The sequence below is a fragment of the Rhea pennata genome, chromosome 3 (assembly GCF_028389875.1).
Source record: "Rhea pennata isolate bPtePen1 chromosome 3, bPtePen1.pri, whole genome shotgun sequence".
Classification (NCBI taxonomy): Eukaryota; Metazoa; Chordata; class Aves; order Rheiformes; family Rheidae; genus Rhea; species Rhea pennata.
In genome coordinates this window covers 3,672,943-3,690,452 of record NC_084665.1, presented here as the reverse complement: position 1 = coordinate 3,690,452, position 17,510 = coordinate 3,672,943, and the positions used below count along the sequence as shown (strand labels likewise).

Here is a 17,510-nt window from a genome sequence, read left to right as displayed (position 1 = left end):
CCTCTTCCGGCGGCCGCTGGGGCCACGTGGGCTCGCGCGGAGGCAGCGCGGCGGCCGTTGGAGCGCGCGCCGGGCCGCCCGCAACGGCTCGCGTCGCCATGGAGACAGAGGAGGCGGCGGCGACCGCCGCCGCCGAGAGCGGCTTCACGAGCGTCTCGTCCAAGCGGAGCCGGCGGAAGCGGCGGGCGGGCGGCGGCGGCGAGGAGGCGGTGGCGATGGACACCGCGGGGCCGCGGCCCGGCAAGAGGCCCGCGTTCCCGCCCGTGGCCGCCGAGGCGCTGCGGGTGCGCGGGGCCCCTCTCGAAGGGGAAGAGGCCGAGGCGACAAGCGGTGTTTTTGCTGCGCTGCGTTTTTAGCACGTACCAACGGCTTCGCGTTTCTTCCTTTTCTTCTCTCGCTAGGCTGGAAATGAGGAGATCAGGAAGATTCCTGTGCCGGCTAACAGGTATACTCCGCTGAAGGAGAACTGGATGAAAATATTCACGCCTGTCGTGGAACACTTGCAGCTTCAAATCCGGTTTAATTTAAAAACAAGAAACGTTGAAATCAAGGTAAAGAGAGTTCTTTCTCCAGCTGTTTTGGGGGGGAAGTTTTACATCATTTCTGGTCGACTAATATTTAAAATACAGTGTCTCTCCTCCTAAAGCTTTCCTGTTTTGTTCATTAAAGACCTTGTGTGAAGCACTCCAGATCTCAGATAATACTTGGAAAAATAGCAAATAAGTTATTTCACCTAACAGAAAAACTTGAGATCAAAATGAAATTTGGCACTTACTGCTTAGAAGCAAGCAGTTGATGCAAGTAAAATTTAATAGTCTACCTCTTCTAGAGATGGCCTGCATAACCTGCTTTTTTCTGGTTTTATAGAAGACAACTTTATTTTAGAATTAAGAGAAGAATATTGGTTTGTGTAACAAATGATTTTAGAGCGCAATGTTTTGTGGGTACTTAAGGCTATTAGATATTTAAGGAGCTGTTACATGTTCGTAGAGGTTTTTTAGGGAGCCACTAAAATGTCTGATGTCTTGATCACAAAATGTCTTTTGTTTTTTGTTTTTTTTTGGGGGGGGGGGGGGGGGGGAATTTTTCTTTAGTGGGTTGCCCTGAAATATTTTAGAGTATAGATGCCAATATGTAATTGTAAATCTTGTAAACTTTCTCATGTATTCTTTGTTCTTATTAATTCATACGCAGACTAGTTATTTCCAACTGTATATCTGAAGCTTGTGCTGTTTCTGATATAAGTAATTGTGTTAGCAATATTAATGTATATTTTCAAATGAATGAGAAAACACCGACACCAACAGTGATTTTGCTTCCTAACTTTAAACAACAACAATCTTACTGTAATTGTGGTGGTGGCTACAAGAGTATGTGTGGGGGGAAACATTATTGACAACAGGCTGAGGCCAATGTATAACTATGCCTTATTTACACTTTTCTAGAAATAACTGGGAGAAGTTAGGGTCGAGCAGGAACGGCCCTGCAATTTTGCAGAATAACTTGTGGTTGAGGGTCAACATAGCAAGAAAGCACAAAGTATATTCAGGCGTTTCAGTGAAAGGCAATACAGAAAGAGTATTGCCTGGATGCAGCTTTCTGTGATTAGCTTTCTTCTCAGATTTTTTTTCAAGTCGTGATCTTACTCTGAATGGTCTTAATTTGCAAATATAACTTTTTGTCCTGCAGACTTGTCAAGAGACAAAGGATATAAGTGCTCTAACAAAAGCAGCTGACTTTGTGAAAGCATTCATACTCGGGTTTCAAGTTGAGGTGAGTCTTCCAACAACTAGTTCTGAGAGTTGCTTGAATCCGCTTGCTTTAAATCTTTGGCCTTTCTGTAAATTACAGTAAGATATAATAAAACAATATTTAGATGGTTTTCTAAAAAAAAAAAAAAAAGCTTATTTGAAATTGTGAATGAGTGGAAATCTAATTTTTTAAATTAGTTCAGAATAAAAAAGTAATCCTCAAACAGCACATATCTTACAGCCAGTGGTATTGTTCTTTAAATTTATGAAATGGAAGAAATATCTTGTGATATATAAGAAGTAAACATGAAGTGATAAACTGCCTTGGAGCTACTCTGTACATGCAGAGATTGTTCCTTTTGGTTTAGTCCAGGCCAATAGCTGTTACTCTGTTCAAAGCTCAAACTTTACTTGCTGAGAACAGAAACACTTTTTGAAGTGCACTTGCTCTGACTTTACCAGCTTAAGCAGACTCTGGGAGAATGGTGTTTGCGGTGTTCTCTATACAGAAATATAAGTTTACATTGCTATTGAACAAGCTGGACTAGTTTTTGTCAGCTATCATTTCACACATTAAATGAGGAAATATTGATTTTCTTTTTATATATAAAGGAAACAAAATACACCCTCGCAATTCTGTGTGTTTTGGTACTGTAACAAGCTTACTGATAACTAATCTGTTAACATTTTAGGATGCTCTTGCTCTGATCAGATTAGACGATCTTTTTCTAGAATCCTTTGAAGTTACAGATGGTAAGTATTTTCTGCTGTGGTATTCTAGCAGTTGGGTGTATCATCTGCAAATACTTTTTTTTTCCCCCACTCTTCCCTCCTCCCAAAATGAAGTAGCTCCTTCATAGTCAGTGACACACATACAGTTAGATGTGTTTTTCACCTATATTGCTATAGGTGAATATAAATGTGTGCATGCATATATATATTTCACCTATAGTAATGTTGCTTTAGTACATTCAATTCTGTTATTTCAGTAACTTGCACAAAGGAAGTGTTACAGAAATACATTAGATGTTTTACTGTGTTTATTCTCCTTTTAGTCAAACCTTTGAAAGGAGATCATCTGTCAAGAGCAATAGGGAGAATAGCAGGGAAAGGTGGAAAAACCAAATTCACTATAGAAAACGTAACAAGAACACGAATAGTTCTCGCTGACACGTAAGTACAGACTTCCCTCCTAGACAGAGCACAGTTCCTAAGGTAATCTCTTTGATCTCTAGGAACCAAGAATAACCTGAATTTTTGGGAATTTCTTTAGAGCAGTAGTAGGACAAATCATTTAAGAGTTGTATTTAATGAATGCTATTTGAATACTTCCCGATGTGTAATACTTCTTTCCCTAAAGCTGCTATACTGTTAAATTTGGAAATTGTAAAATCTAGTTTAGTACTTAAAGCAGCTTCTACCTCATGAGGTTTGTTTTTTTCTAATTACAACCCTAGAAAAATAATTTGTATGCTGACTTTAAGGTCCTTGTTCACCTCTAACTTGAGTTCCCTGTTAACTATAATGATTGAGTCTTTTTTCCCCTCTCCAGTAACTAATGCTCCTTTGGCTGCTATTTTGCAGGAAAATTCATATTTTAGGATCTTTTCAGAACATAAAAATGGCACGAACAGCAATATGCAATCTAATTTTAGGTAAGTCCTGTTACCTAACTTTCTCTCAAACTGCTAAAATCTATTTTCATGTAATGACAGACTGCTTCATTTGGGTCTCAGCTTTTGCCCCAGTTTACCAACGTACGCAATTGGAGCAGGGGGGAAGAGGGAGGGAGCGTGGTGCTGGTTCTCCTGCTCTGTTCCTCTCCTTCCCCCTGGGGCTTAGTTTCTGGCTCCAGCACCCTCCTCATGCTGGAAGAGATTTTCAGCTTCATGCACTCGCTCCCTGGGGGATCCGTCAGCACCACAGAGAAACCCCAGTGGGGATGAGAAAGGCAAGGGGGTACTCTACAGAAGCACTCTCTTGCAGTGCAGCTGCCAGGTCAGCTCTGCGCCACAAGGTCTTCAGTGTGTCACAGCCCCCTATGCTGCGGGTCAGGAACAAAACTCAGTAGCCCCCGCTCACAGCAGCGATCTGAGCTGCTGCTTGCAGGAACAGACAGGGTGGCTAATCCTGAGCATCCTTCTCACCCCTTCTCCATGCTGGTACAGACGTAAGCAGGAGAGCAAAGCTTCCATTTCTGTAACGCACGACATCTTGTTTGCTGAATGATTTTGTATTTCTTCTTTTGCAGGGAGTCCTCCATCCAAAGTTTATGGCAATATTAGGGCTGTGGCCAGCAGAGCAGCTGAAAGATTCTGAGATGCAGAAGTGCTGCTGCACCAAGAGTCCAAGATGCAGAAGTGCTGCTGGTCCAAGGACTGTGGCAGGGAGTCTTGAGCTCTGTATACGTGAGATGTATTTAATGGAGGCCTGGAGTTCCACAACTACCTGCTTCATCTTGTGCTTGATTTGGAGCCCAAAAGAAACCAGGACTACTTGTGCAGTCCAGATCTTCTTCAGACATGCTACCTGACTTAAAATACTTAAGTCATTCTTCCTTGTGTATAGGTATTAAAGTCTTTTAAAGTGGCTGTGTCCGTATCAGAAGCAGGGTTGACTCATTCTTCTTAAACTTATCCTCAAAACAGAAAACTTCAACAGATTTTCTGAATCTTAAACTATTCAGGCACTGCTATCAGGACTTCAGAAGGCCTTTGAGAAGGCTTTGTAGAGCCTAAAAAAGTTAACATAGTCATGGATCAATACCTTTCTTTACAAAAAAAGAAAAAAAAATGTGAAATTTGAAATGGTTACTGGCAGGCTGCCCAAAAACTCTAGGACAAGACCATCCTGTCAATAGCTATCCCTCTTCTGAGCACATACCCAAGGAACTGGACTCACGAAGTCTGCTGCTGGTGCCATGGAACATATTACAAAAAAGTAAAGGAGGAAAAGATGATAAAGGGGTAAATAGTACACTTGAACTTAATCCTGGAAGATGGTCCTAGATTAGATTAGATTTTATTTTGATCTCTCACCAGTCTCCTTTCCACCAGGAAAGCTGAGAACATCCAGGGCAAGTACTTGGTGGTGCTGGGCACCATCTGAGGCTGCGCAGCAGGAGCACAAACACAGGCAAGTGCTGCCATCTCCACCCTCATAGAGCACTGCATGCAAAAGCAGGGGAAATCATGGAACCTGCAGTAGAAGTCCTACTTGGACTTAAACACTAAGGCTCTTCCAAAATAGTGAAACAAAACAGAAACTGAAACATTATGAAAAACAGTAGCAAATTGAGTAATCACTATAAGCCTCTCTAAGGTTTGGCTCAGTAGTGCACTTCATAGCTTGGAGCATTTTTATAGCCAAATTCATTCAAATCTTCAACCACTAAGAGATTTAAGACTGGTGCTTATCTATCTTAGTATACAGATCTCAGAAGCACAAGCTATGTAGACAAGAAAGCTTCCACATTAAGCAGCTCAAGTTAAAGCTGTGCACCTAACACTTTAAGCAACTAAAGAACAAAGATCTATGTTACATCATCTCCATTAGCTTGAAAGACTGTTAAAGGAGAAAACTAAGGTAAGGGTGTATGAAAGCTAATCCTCTTCCTGAAAGTAGGTGTACACTGACCAAAAACTGCTACAGAAGGGGAGACAGCATGCAGAAGGCCAAAACAACTCTTACATGCTCCTTTCTGGGACCTGTGAAACAACAGAGGCAATATAGAGAGAACAAAAGCAAAGGTCTCCCAGGCTGCAGTTACAGAAGAAAGTATTTCTACCACATGGATTGTTTTCACCTGCAGAGAAAGAAACTGCCTCTCATTCTCCATCCAGGTTATGGTTGGCTGGTAGCATTTTAAGAAGCTTTTGTCCAAATTGGACATTTAACAAATAGAGAATCAAATATACCTTTAATATACCTTTAAAAATGAAAATGGGAGTCTTGAAACACTAAATAAATCTTTAGAATAAGATGGGATAAAAACCAAAAACAGTAAACTTAAGTTTTAAAAAAAGTCTAGGTATACAGATCTCCAGCCAAGGTTCAAATATTTTATTTTGTATTCATATAGTATGAAGGTTCTTACAGTTCCCACAACATATGATGTAGCATGCAGAGGAAAAACTGAACATTCAACATAAATCATTTTCCCCAAACTAAAAAAAAAAAAAAAAAGAAAAAAAAAACAAACAAAAACCTCATCCCTCCCTTTCCAACCCCCTTAAGGAAATAACATTAGCACTATTTTCTATAATGCCAGCCAAGATATGCACAAGCAAGTTAAGAGAAATTGAAAGCATTTGCTAAAATGTTTGTAACAAATACTTATGTACAAAAAATTCACAAAAGACTAGTTTCCCCCTTAAAGCAGAGCACATGGCAGTTGACACTGGAACAGATACAACCACTGGCTGGGATAAGCCACATACTGATCCAGAGGAAGAAAGTTACATGTAGTGGAGATTTTTGTTTTGAACATTAACATTTACCAAAGTTTGGCAACATTATCCTTTTAAATTATGCAAATTATGTAAACAAGAGGAACATTTCAAATCGATCTACATGCAAAACTTCATGTCATGCAAGGACACCAAGCACCTGGATTTCTCTCTCACAGACAGAGCCCATGATGTGCAGCACTCAGTTGAAGGAACAGCTATGGCGGACAGGTGCTCGATTTCAGTAGGTTCAGAAAACCTGCACTTTCCACTGCTGATTATAAAACAAATTTTTAATAGAAAAACTACTATACAGGAAAGGTATACTGTCCTAAAAAAAATAACAACCTAGCAAATGTTTTTTTTCCAGCCAATAGTACCATTGCAGAAAAGGGAAGGGATGATATAAAGTCATAAAACATGGCTCACTACTTTTATATCACACATATATATCAAGTTACCATCCATTACAAATTATGATATGGACAAATCTAGAAAAGAAAAACTCTCCAGGCAAACTGGAGAACTGCAAGAGGTATAAATTTAGATAGTGTGAAGTTTTCTTCCTCTACGGTGTAGGTTAACAAGATTTTCCCCCTGTATGAATCCTATATACATATATATAAAATATTACCAGTTATTTATGCTACTTGTAGTATTCTTAAATGCAGAGGGGAACTATCATGGTTGAAACAACAGAATTTAGTGGCAAGAGCATTTTATAATCTCACTAAGTACTACATAAAATAAGTAGATCGGAATCCTGCAGTTAATGTCAATCCTAATTTCATTAAATGAAGCACATGAGAAAATTATGAAGGCATCTAATATTATGAGCAGCAGCTGTATCTAAAATGAATCCAGAATAGCAGGTTTACATTTACTTAGGGACAGCTGTAACTGCTCCTAGTTACTAAGTGACAAAATATAGTGGCCATAGAAGCATTCTGCAGTTGCTATACACACACAAGGGCTAGTTCTTGGCAGTAGCATTAAACTATATTCTCATATTAAGTAGAACTGTACTAGGTTATTCAGCAAAGAGACACAGTCCCTGGTAAATATATTAACAGGTATAAATAAACTTCGTCTCCTGTGTTACAAAAAAAAAAAAAAAGTAATAAGGTTAATTAATAAGAAGCAATGCTTTGTCAGCCAGTCAATATATAGAAACATCTGAACAGTCACAGGAAAAGGAAAAGAGTTTACCTAACACCCAGTTAAAATTTTACATTCTTCTACTATATATATAAAACTGTGTGAAATAAAAGTAAGGATGTATATCCATATACTGAACTGTTAATATTCTGCTTGGCACTTTGTACTCTAGTTCTGTTTCTGAATCAAGTATATTAAATTAAAGCCCATCTAGCTACTACATATAGAAAGCTACATATATATCTATATATAAATACACACACACATATATATATATAGATAGATATTTCCTTGTTATAAAAGATGAAGAAAAATAAATTAAAAAGCCAACCCCTTCCCTTTCTCCACCACACTGATATGCTCTTTCCATCTTTGCTGTCCTTCAGACTTTAAAGTGCTACACTGAGTTATTGAGAGAATAAAAGTTCAATAACACTTAGTTGGCTTCATGAGGCTCATGTTGGAAAAATGTGGCTTCACAGAGAAAAATACTTCCATTTAAATACACAGAGAGCATTGCTGGACGTCTTGAGCAGATCTTCAGAGATGGAGAAGAAAGCAAAGTGTTGGGTGGTGCCCTACAGAGTCACACATCTACCACCATCTTTTTGTGGATATCTAGGCCTCCTACAACCTAGGAGAAAAATACATGATAACAAGTAGATGAGAATCAAAAGGTAACAAATCACAGAGTACACTGTATTCAGGTCAATCATAATTAAATTTTCTCTGGCCTAACCTAAACTAATTTTGATATTGCAAATAACGTCTGGTGTGAATTATTACCCAAGGTAACTATATTAGTACAATTTACATACTGAGAATCTGGAAAACCCAGTTTAAATTCACCATTTTAACTCACTTTTCCCCTCCAACCATGGATTATGTTTCCACCTGTTAATCAAAACCTTTTTTTAAAACATACTATGAAACCACATCTTTACAAGAGAAGCAAAGAGCTGTAGGGAAAGCAGCAGCATTTCTGACAAGTGTACGCACCCAGAAAAAAGGATTACCAGTGTTCAAAAGCATGACTCATGTGTACAGAAAGGGAAGAAAGGTGCAAAGTTCGAGGAGCTTTTTACAATGTGGAAAGAATAGTCAAAGGCCAACTGGAACAGCTAAATGCAGTGAAAGAAGAAAATACTTGTAGACACTGCACAAAATGCAAAAGGAGGTAAAATGCAGTAAGGAAGGGAAGAAGAGAAAGTAGATGTGGAAGGTGTTTTGCCACAAGAGAAATTAGAACCAAAAAAAAGTCCAAAGGACCCGCATTTCCCCCCCCCCCCCACACACACACACTTTGAAGTGAGAAAATGGAAGGCAGTGGGGAACTCTAACACAAGACAGGAAGTCTGGGCAGAAGTCCAAAGACAGAAGAAGAGAGAAAGGGCAAAGCTGTAATTCAATGCATGGCTAAAAGGAGAGACCCCAGCACAGAAATAAAAGAGCAAGTATCTCGCTCATCTAGGTTTGTTTGCAGGCTGCTACACTTAAGGAGAAACTTCACTTTACAGATACCCATTTTCATGTGATACCACAAGAATTAAATATGCAGATAATAAAAACTATTTGCTTGAAGTTGCAAGTTTCAAACAGTAGAGAACAAATGCAATACTCAAGTGCATACGTTATCTCAGATGGTCCTATTCAGCTACATGTAAATCAATACACCATTCACTTAACACTGATGTGCAAGTGTGCATTATTTCGATTTTTCAAATGCAAGTTTCTATAGATTGTTCCTACTTCTAAGAAAAGACAAGGGATTTAAAGCTTTCTGTCAACTCTGATTATACCAACATGACATGGATCAAAATCAACCATTTTGAGTCTTAAGTGCTACAACCAACCCTATTCAAGGCACTGAAAATATCTTTAAATTGTTTGTCCTTTTCCAGTATCAGCACTTGATGGATTACTATCCATTTAACTAACAAACCTCGCCACCTTCGCCTTTGCAAAATCCAGTGTTCTGCAGAGGCTAGTAATCTCCCTAGGCTCTCTCCATACAGTGGAAAGATAAACCTATCTGAAGAGTGATTTGGAGCAGACACCTCGTTTAGAGACTGGGAGATTAACCTAGCTAGGCTACAGTTAACCTTTGCAGAATGCACCTCTTCCCTCCAGCCACCACTTCTGATGGGGACTTAAATTTGTTGCAAAATACTGTTTTTACAGCTTTTAGGTGGTTTAAAGCTTTTTTTCTACTTCAGACTGTGCCTGCCCACCATTCTTTGCTTTTTTTCACTCAATCTTTTTTCACTCAGCATATTCAGTTAAGCACCTGAAGACATTAAAAAAAATTTTTTTAAGCTGTTGAAAACAAGGAAAGCTCGCCTCTTACAACAAATCAGTCACTCAAAAACTATGTTTAAAACTAGTTGTCTTTACCAGCATTAAGACTGAAATCCAACATAGGTCTTCTCACCGACCTAGCATTTTTGGTTATAAGTTAAATAGAAGATCAGTCCTACTTATTTTTACACGTCAAAATGCTACACAAATTCTCCTGAAAAAGTGCTCAAAAACAAAACAAAACAAACAAACAAAAAAAGAAACAACAAAATCTTCAGGCATACTGCAGTCAATGCAAAAATCTGCATCCTGAACGAACCAATTCATGACTTACTCAAACCTTGTAAGCTCTGCTGCCATATTTGTAAGCCATGAGACAATGACTCCATCAATAATAAAACTGTGTTCGAGGCACCTTGTCACCAGACCAGAAAAAATACTCTGCTTTTATAACCTCACTCTTTAAAATGTTTACTTGTTTCATTCATAATTCAAACTACCAAAAATTTCTTGAGATTACTTACAGCACAGAATTCTTCAAAAGATATTCTTCCATCACCATCCTTATCTGCATTAATTATGGTTTTATCTACAATTTGCTGTAACTGAGTGTCTTTGAGATTGTTCCCAACCATCATCTTCAGCACCTGGAAGAGCTCTCCATTTGAGATATAGCCATCTTTGTCCATATCATAAATGCGAAATGCAACTACAAAAGTAAAATACACACAAAAACCCCTTTCAGTAACAAGCGTGGCCAAAACAGAGTAACACCCAGTAATTTAATGTGCTTTGCAGTAATATATTACATCAGACTGCATAATTGAGGAAAAGTAATGTATTCAACTGAGAAGTTGTCTTTAACATGTTAAATATGGTTATTTTTAGTTTCATTCTGAAAAACAAGAACAAACAATCAATACAATGAATAATGCTACTAGAGAATTTAGAAGGGGGGAAAAAAACCTTTAAAAATATCAACTAAGATTATGGTTTTAGTGGCAACTATAAAATAGTTCTATGAGCACTGAACTGAGAAGTCTTCACCACCAAAAATAAAGCACCTAGGTAGCAGTTCATTTGTAAGCAGAAGAAAATCACAGCCTTCCACAGACAAAATCAAAATTTCAACCAGTTACTTTGCTGCAAAGTGACATTAAAACTGGATTTTTTTAAAACATTCAGTATAGCAGATTTCTTTCCTGTAGCAGATTTCTTTCCTAACCTACGTGTCGTAGCTATTACAAGCTATATATCCATGGCCGATTATTCCTTCCCCAGAACAAAAGCTTGGGTTACGTTGTATTCTTGAGACACAGTTCTCAAACAAGAATTCCGTGAGATTTTACTGTATCAGCAAAAAAAACCCCACACCCCACACAAAAACAAAAACCCCACACCACACAAGCACACCACATCTTTTCAAGAGCTTCTAGACTACCTGTGTGATTTCTCCCACTCTGATAATTAACGTTAAAGAATACGGATTTACTAATTTAAAACAACAAAACTGAAAATCAAAAAAGGTTTTAAAGAAAACCAAAATACTTACACCTCAGCTTCTGTTCCTTATCTCCTTTGACACTGAACTGGGAGACCCCTTCTATAAATTCTAAAGAATACAGAATAGAAAAACATTAGAAAAAACAATAGTGCATTTCTTAATAAGCACAAGAAAACAATGCTCAGAAATCTTTTAGAAATTGTATGAAGAATCTGAATCACCCTGAAGTCTTTAAAATGTGGCTTACCTTGTGACATCTAAGTATCCACATATTTTGTCTTTTAGTGGGAAGTACTTCAAACCCAATACTATGCTCACTGAACAGACTCATACAAATCAGTATTTAAATAATTCAAAACTAGACTTTAATCAGATGCTTCATATAAAACTGCATCTAGATCTCCACTAAAGCTACTCCAGTGGGAATTCGAATTGTAGAGCTCATCTCAACATTAGTTTCTCAAACTAAAGCAAGAATTATATCAAGCTGAAAACTATTCTAACTCTGAAAAAAATGCCTAAATAGATTGTCATGTAACAAGCAGGGTAAAAAGAAAGTTTATGCTGTTTAACAACAAAGTCATTAATACAAGGAACCAACCCTACAGCAGACCTGCCAAAAGGTAAAACATGCAGATGGGATCTCATCCACACACACATTACAAGAGTTTCTGGAGCTTTCAATAATGAAAGTGATAACAGTGCAAAACTGCAAGCCGAACTATGGTATGGAAAATAAACAGAAACAACATAGCGATAGGAACAGCCACTACATTTGCAGTAAGCTTTGTGAAATTGTCAGCAACTCCTATATGATTTAATCAATAAAATGTCTGCCTATAATTTCATTTTTTCGCCACAACGCTTGAGATACTAATCTCAAAAATGTAGGTGTTCCACCAAAACGATGCAAGTTTCCTCACACTAGTAGTTTTTCTTTTCCTCTAACCTTCCCTCTGAGATGAGGATCAAAAATCTAAGTGAACCAGACTTGGCGGCACATTAAAGCCCACTGTCACTTACTGCAGCAACATCACTTCCTGACACAAAACTCATTCTGAGGGCTTCCCGTTCCCGCCCAAGAACATCTCTTTGCAATTAGGTTAGTTATAGCTCAATATCATATACGATGTAGCACCTTCCCCCACTGCATTTTTCTGCCAGTGGACTGTGAACAGCATAGAACTTCAGAAATCAATACCAAGAAAAAGTCTTGAAAATATTCTAATTGCACTATATTTTTCCCTGTTTGCAAGTTTACGAGGAGTTTTGTAAAAATACTAAAAACCCCCAAAACTTTGGCATCAGTAGCTCTTGTATGCTCATTAGCACTTTATTTAAAAAGTTAATGCACAAATGTAAGTTAACTTTAAAAACCTTTCTGCTATAAAAAAAAAAAAAAAAAAAAACTAAAAAACTGGAACCATCTTTTCTAGTTGTGATCAATAAGAGATATCTACATTAGCTTGAACAGAAATTACAGAAACTGTCACTTTTAAGGGTCAGACACTGTTTTAATAGACTAATAATTGAGATACTTGACCAAATGGTCCTTTTTGGAGGAATATATTTCAAATATTCCTTATTAAACTTCAGACTCAAATCAAAAATTTCTCTTTTAGCCTGAAGTATCTACCTAAAACCATTTGAAAACAAAACAAAGAAGGCCACAACCAAACAGGGACTCCTGTAAAAGAGGTGGCAACACAAAATTTGCATCACCTTCACAATTTATAAAACAATTTTCAAAATACTTCAACAGACAGGCATCTCATAACAACATTTGGACAAGCGCAACTTAAAGACATAACTTACGATTTACCCCACTTTTTCATAGTCTTTTAGTCCAAGCGTATATTCCAGATAGCACCACAATTAAAAGTCTGTATTTGAATACTTCAAGAGATACTTAATGGATGGTCATAAATCAATGTGACCTGGAAAGTATAACACTGAACATTTTGCACTTTTAAGTATTTTATGCAACAGCGTGTTGCCCTACTGCATGAGAAACTTGCTGAAAGGAATAATTTTACTGGCACTCAGTTTCTTTGGCATTAACACTTTATTTTTATTAATAAGTTTTCTTTACAGTTCCTTTCTCAATTGCAGCAAAAGTTAAATTTCAAGGCACTAGGTATTCTGATAAAATGATACTATCAGAAAGCACAGCACCTTACCTTTGAAGTCCACCTCTCCATTTCCATCGGTGTCAAATATATCTATTACTCGCTGTACTAATGGATTCTGCTGCAGCTCAGGTAAAGACATGAACTCTTCCACACTCAAAGAGCCAGAGTTGTCCAAATCGAGCTTTTTAAATCTCTTTCCTAGCCGTTTAATCTCATCAGCATCAACTGAAAAGGGGTAAAATAAATAAATAAATAAATAAAATTAAAAGTTCTCAGAAAACTTCAATAAACACCCTGCTAGTTAAACAAAACACATTTCCCCATTACCTTCATATGAGTATTTCTCCTACATTACTTCCATACTAGTATTTCTCCTACATTACCACAGTTAGTATACTTTTCATGAAAGGGTTATAAATGGCAACAAACTGAAAACATACACTAGCCTTTTTGTTTTAAGACTCACCTTTTTTCCTCCCTGCACCAGCCATAATACAGTTAGCCTTGTGACTCACTGAATACTGTCTGCTGACACCACATTTTAAAGGATTGATGATGCTTAGCTAGTTCTTAATAACACAGCTCTTACAAATACCAGGTATGAACAAAAAAGAGACAGAGTTTCTCTTGCAAGGAAATAGTATTAAGTTTACAGTAAAATAACAAAATGCCAGAAAGAATTCTATTAATAACTGGTTATACAAAAGTAGCGCTTCTTCACCATACCAAACACACAGGAAACCAGGCATACTTGCCAAAGCAAGCAGTGGGACTGTATCAGTATGACAAGTTCTCACTCACCTACTCAAAATCACCATCCAGATAGAGCTAAAGCAAAATTTTCCTCCATCTCAAACTAAATCCGAGTACATAAACATAAATTGCTGGGACAAAAAAGCAGGTGGACAGAAGTTAAATGGGTTCAGGTTCTTTCTGCAGCAATATCGCTTCATCTGTTCTCTTCAAATTTAAAGCAAATCTCAATTCTAACACATGACTAGCACCTTACTTTACACTTCTGATGTTGCCAGGAATAGAGCCTCTAACTCTGTCCATGCTGAAGAGCCTGAAAAATCCTCTCCGCAATAGCCTGGAAGTTTCCCAAGTGCAGTTTCATTTAAAAGATCAAAGTCGGTTTACAAATTACCACATTTGGGTATGAAAGAGGAACTGAGGTTCTTTGGAAGCACTACAAAGCATCCAGTAAATAGCAAACCCCAGTAAACAGCTTACAGAATGTGAAGCTTTCAAACTTTCCAAGCAAATTTCCTTCCTAACCCAACATGAGCATTTTCTGCAGAATTTCACAGCTCCATTCATCTGCTTGCTCCAATTGCTTTACTTCTACGGTGCACGTATGCACCACTTGATCTATTTTCACACACATCTTACAAACCTTAAGATGATAAAGTGCAGCATAAAAACCAAACAGCACTTAGTCTTCCCAACACGTAAGATCCAGCCAACATGCAAAGCTTTACACTTGGAGATGGTAGTAGATTGAGATCTGATCCTCTACCAAAGCAATAACAAACTTCCACTTAAATTTCCTGATATGTGTCTACAAATCAATTAGCCACAAACCCAGACAGATGCACAACTGCAGTGCTTCAGAGCTAACAGGAGAGTGTGAAGTCCAGCAACACAATAGTTGCTTATGAGGTTCAACAGCGTAAAATGCTTCCTCACATCAGTGTACCAAAGGTATTCACCAACTCTTGACTCAGGGAAACTCCTTGGTTTTCATTTCCTCCTGCCCCACAAACAGCCATTCTTCAAACTGCTAAGTTGCATCTACCCTTCTGCATCGTCCCACCGCTAGAAAGTTCCAGGAGCCAGAACAGTTTAACACAAAGCAGCAGCTTGGCAACCTGTTAATGCAGGAATCTCATTTTTACTACTGGGCTCTACTCCAGACTTCAAACAAAGACAAAGAAAATTCAGATTTCTTTTTTTCTTAAGAAGTACTGCAAGTGCTGATCCACCATGAAAATCAGTGACACAAGTTTAACCCTCGAACTATGCAATCCTCACAGTATAAGCATCTGAAAAAGCACAAAAATCTTACCTTAAGCATGGCTGCCACACTATATATATAAACGTTTTAAATGTGAAATGAGTATGTAGGTGTGTGTATATATAATTTAAAAGCTGAACAAAATAATTCTTTTTTCTTGTTCTCTAAAGTCTCCTTACAGGCCCCACGTATAAGCCCTGAAGCTACATTGGAATGCAAGTTGCAGGATAATTCAGACACAGTAAAGGTATCTAAGCCAGAAGGACTGAGGGTGGCAGTAGTAGACAGAATTTTACAAGACAAACTCAGGAGACTAGGACAGAGATCAGCACTGGGAAATCCAAGGAGGTCCAAGTCCACAGAAGTATGAACTGGATGATAACATCACTGAGCAGAACAAGGAGGTCAAACTCTGTTTCCCTTATTAGAAGCAGAGTTTGCCTGTGACTCATCAGAGCTCCGAGCTCCTCGAGCCCTGGCTGCAGTGAGCATTCTTGCAACCTCAATCTCAGCCTTTTCTGTGCTTCGCTCACCCGCTGAAGTGAGGCTCTACAGTCCCTATGTGTTCCAAAAACTATACCATTAACTAAGCACTGATGCCTGAGGTTGCAAAAGAAAGTAACTGGCTGGAAATAACAGCAGTTAACTGATTATCTTGGAAAGGTTTTGGTGGTAGCCATGTGTAAGTTTCAGGTGATTCAGTGTTTTGAAGCACACAATGATTTGCTTTTTTCTCTTTTTCCATTCTGAATTTTGTTTGCCTTGTAACTAACACAGCAGTTCTTTTTAGCAGTGCCAATAATGTAAAAAAAAAAAAAAAAAAAAAGAAAGGGAGAGGGAGAGGGGGGGGGAGAGAGAGAGAGAGGGGGGGGAGAGAGAGAGAGAGGGGGGGGAGAGAGAGAGAAAGCAATATTTTCAAGAGCTTCCCCTTCCAGCCAAGCAACTGCTGCATTAAAATTCTAGAGTCAAAATACCTGCTTGGTATTATAAACTCATTTACATACATCTAAAAATGCAGCATGTCAGGTTAAAATGCAAGAGCTACATATTATTGTGAAACAGCATACCTGAAAGGTATCTTTAAGAAACACTTTGATAGCTCCGTTTTAGTACATTAGTTTCATCCTCAAGCTAGAGGATGACATATGTTCAGTTCACATATATTAGAGAATGCTCCACACAGTTCCCCAGTACAGTACAATAGAGAGCAGATGATCCATACTGTTTTAAAAATGTGTTTTTGTTTCCAGCTGTTACTCACATGATAACTGATGCTAAGATGCTTAGATGCTCTTCACGACAGTAACAACTCAAGGCTTCATTGAAACCATTTTCTAAATTTTAGTATGTTCAAAGGTGAAACAATTTTAGAAAATTAATATCCCCCCCAAAGTAAAGGTGTAACTGCATAGTTGGTTAGCTATTAATGTGAAAGCCACAACTAAGAAAGAATGCCTTAAAAATCCAGATCTCTTCAAAATCTGGTAGATTTGGTGAGATTTTAATGAGATAACTGCTTACTTATTCAGAAATGCTACATATCCATTGCTGCAGAGTACGCAACACTTACGGAGGCATCTGTACAGTGTACAAGTCTTTGAAATACTGTACATTCAGCACCTCTCTGCTGAAAGAGCTCAGAAGTGCTGAGCTCTAAGTGTTTATCTAGATGTTTAAAGTTTAAACATGTATTTAAAATCTTGGCTTTTCAGACACTTAATACCGGCTCAAAGATGCAACTGACCAAAAAAAGACCAGAAAGCAAGTTTGCAAAAAGCCTAGTTCACAGGTATATCTCAAATCTGCTATCAGTATAAACAGAAATATTGTTAAGGGATTAGAAAAAACCTTTCTATAGGTAAAATGTGCTCCAAAATTCACTTTAAACTTACCCAGGTTAAAAGGGGGGAGGGGAGGAAAGAGGGGGTTAGGGGAGAGAGGGAGGAAAATGTTTTCCCTAAGCTTAGACTGCAGAGAACTCAAAATAAGAGAGACCTTCAACGAAAGCTCTCGTCTCTATCTACAGTCTCATCTGATTCACTAATATAATGTTTCAGATTAAGCAACCAAGAAAGCCATTTCAGTCTCCAAGATCAAATTTCAAAAAGATGATGCCCTTGAGAACACACTCAACCACTTGTCTTGTATATGCTTACACACAGCTGGCCTAATCCTTTCCATGACTTCTGATGTGTCAATTAC

The 17,510-nt window shown here is 38.1% G+C and overlaps 2 protein-coding genes across 4 annotated transcripts in view; one reads left to right on the top strand and one right to left on the bottom strand.

Moving 5' to 3' along the window:
* The first annotated feature begins 21 nt into the window (after window positions 1-21).
* Window positions 22-4,358, top strand: PNO1 (partner of NOB1 homolog). Its single transcript, XM_062573467.1, has 7 exons — window positions 22-284; window positions 402-551; window positions 1,690-1,773; window positions 2,444-2,504; window positions 2,807-2,924; window positions 3,336-3,406; window positions 4,003-4,358. Exons 1-7 carry the CDS (start codon window positions 99-101, stop codon window positions 4,068-4,070), a joined length of 738 nt encoding a protein of 245 aa, XP_062429451.1. The 5' UTR covers window positions 22-98; the 3' UTR covers window positions 4,071-4,358.
* A 1,440-nt stretch (window positions 4,359-5,798) lies between these two features.
* PPP3R1 (protein phosphatase 3 regulatory subunit B, alpha) overlaps window positions 5,799-17,510 on the bottom strand; it is a 41,085-nt gene continuing 29,373 nt past the window's right edge. For all 3 annotated transcript variants that reach the window (XM_062571404.1, XM_062571406.1, XM_062571405.1), the window contains 4 exons: window positions 13,340-13,516; window positions 11,208-11,267; window positions 10,180-10,364; window positions 5,799-7,991 (listed from right to left, as the gene is read on the bottom strand). In XM_062571404.1, coding sequence (XP_062427388.1) covers window positions 7,944-7,991; window positions 10,180-10,364; window positions 11,208-11,267; window positions 13,340-13,516 — 470 coding nt within the window. In that variant the 3' untranslated portion in view covers window positions 5,799-7,943. The remainder of the gene's footprint in view (window positions 7,992-10,179; window positions 10,365-11,207; window positions 11,268-13,339; window positions 13,517-17,510) is intronic.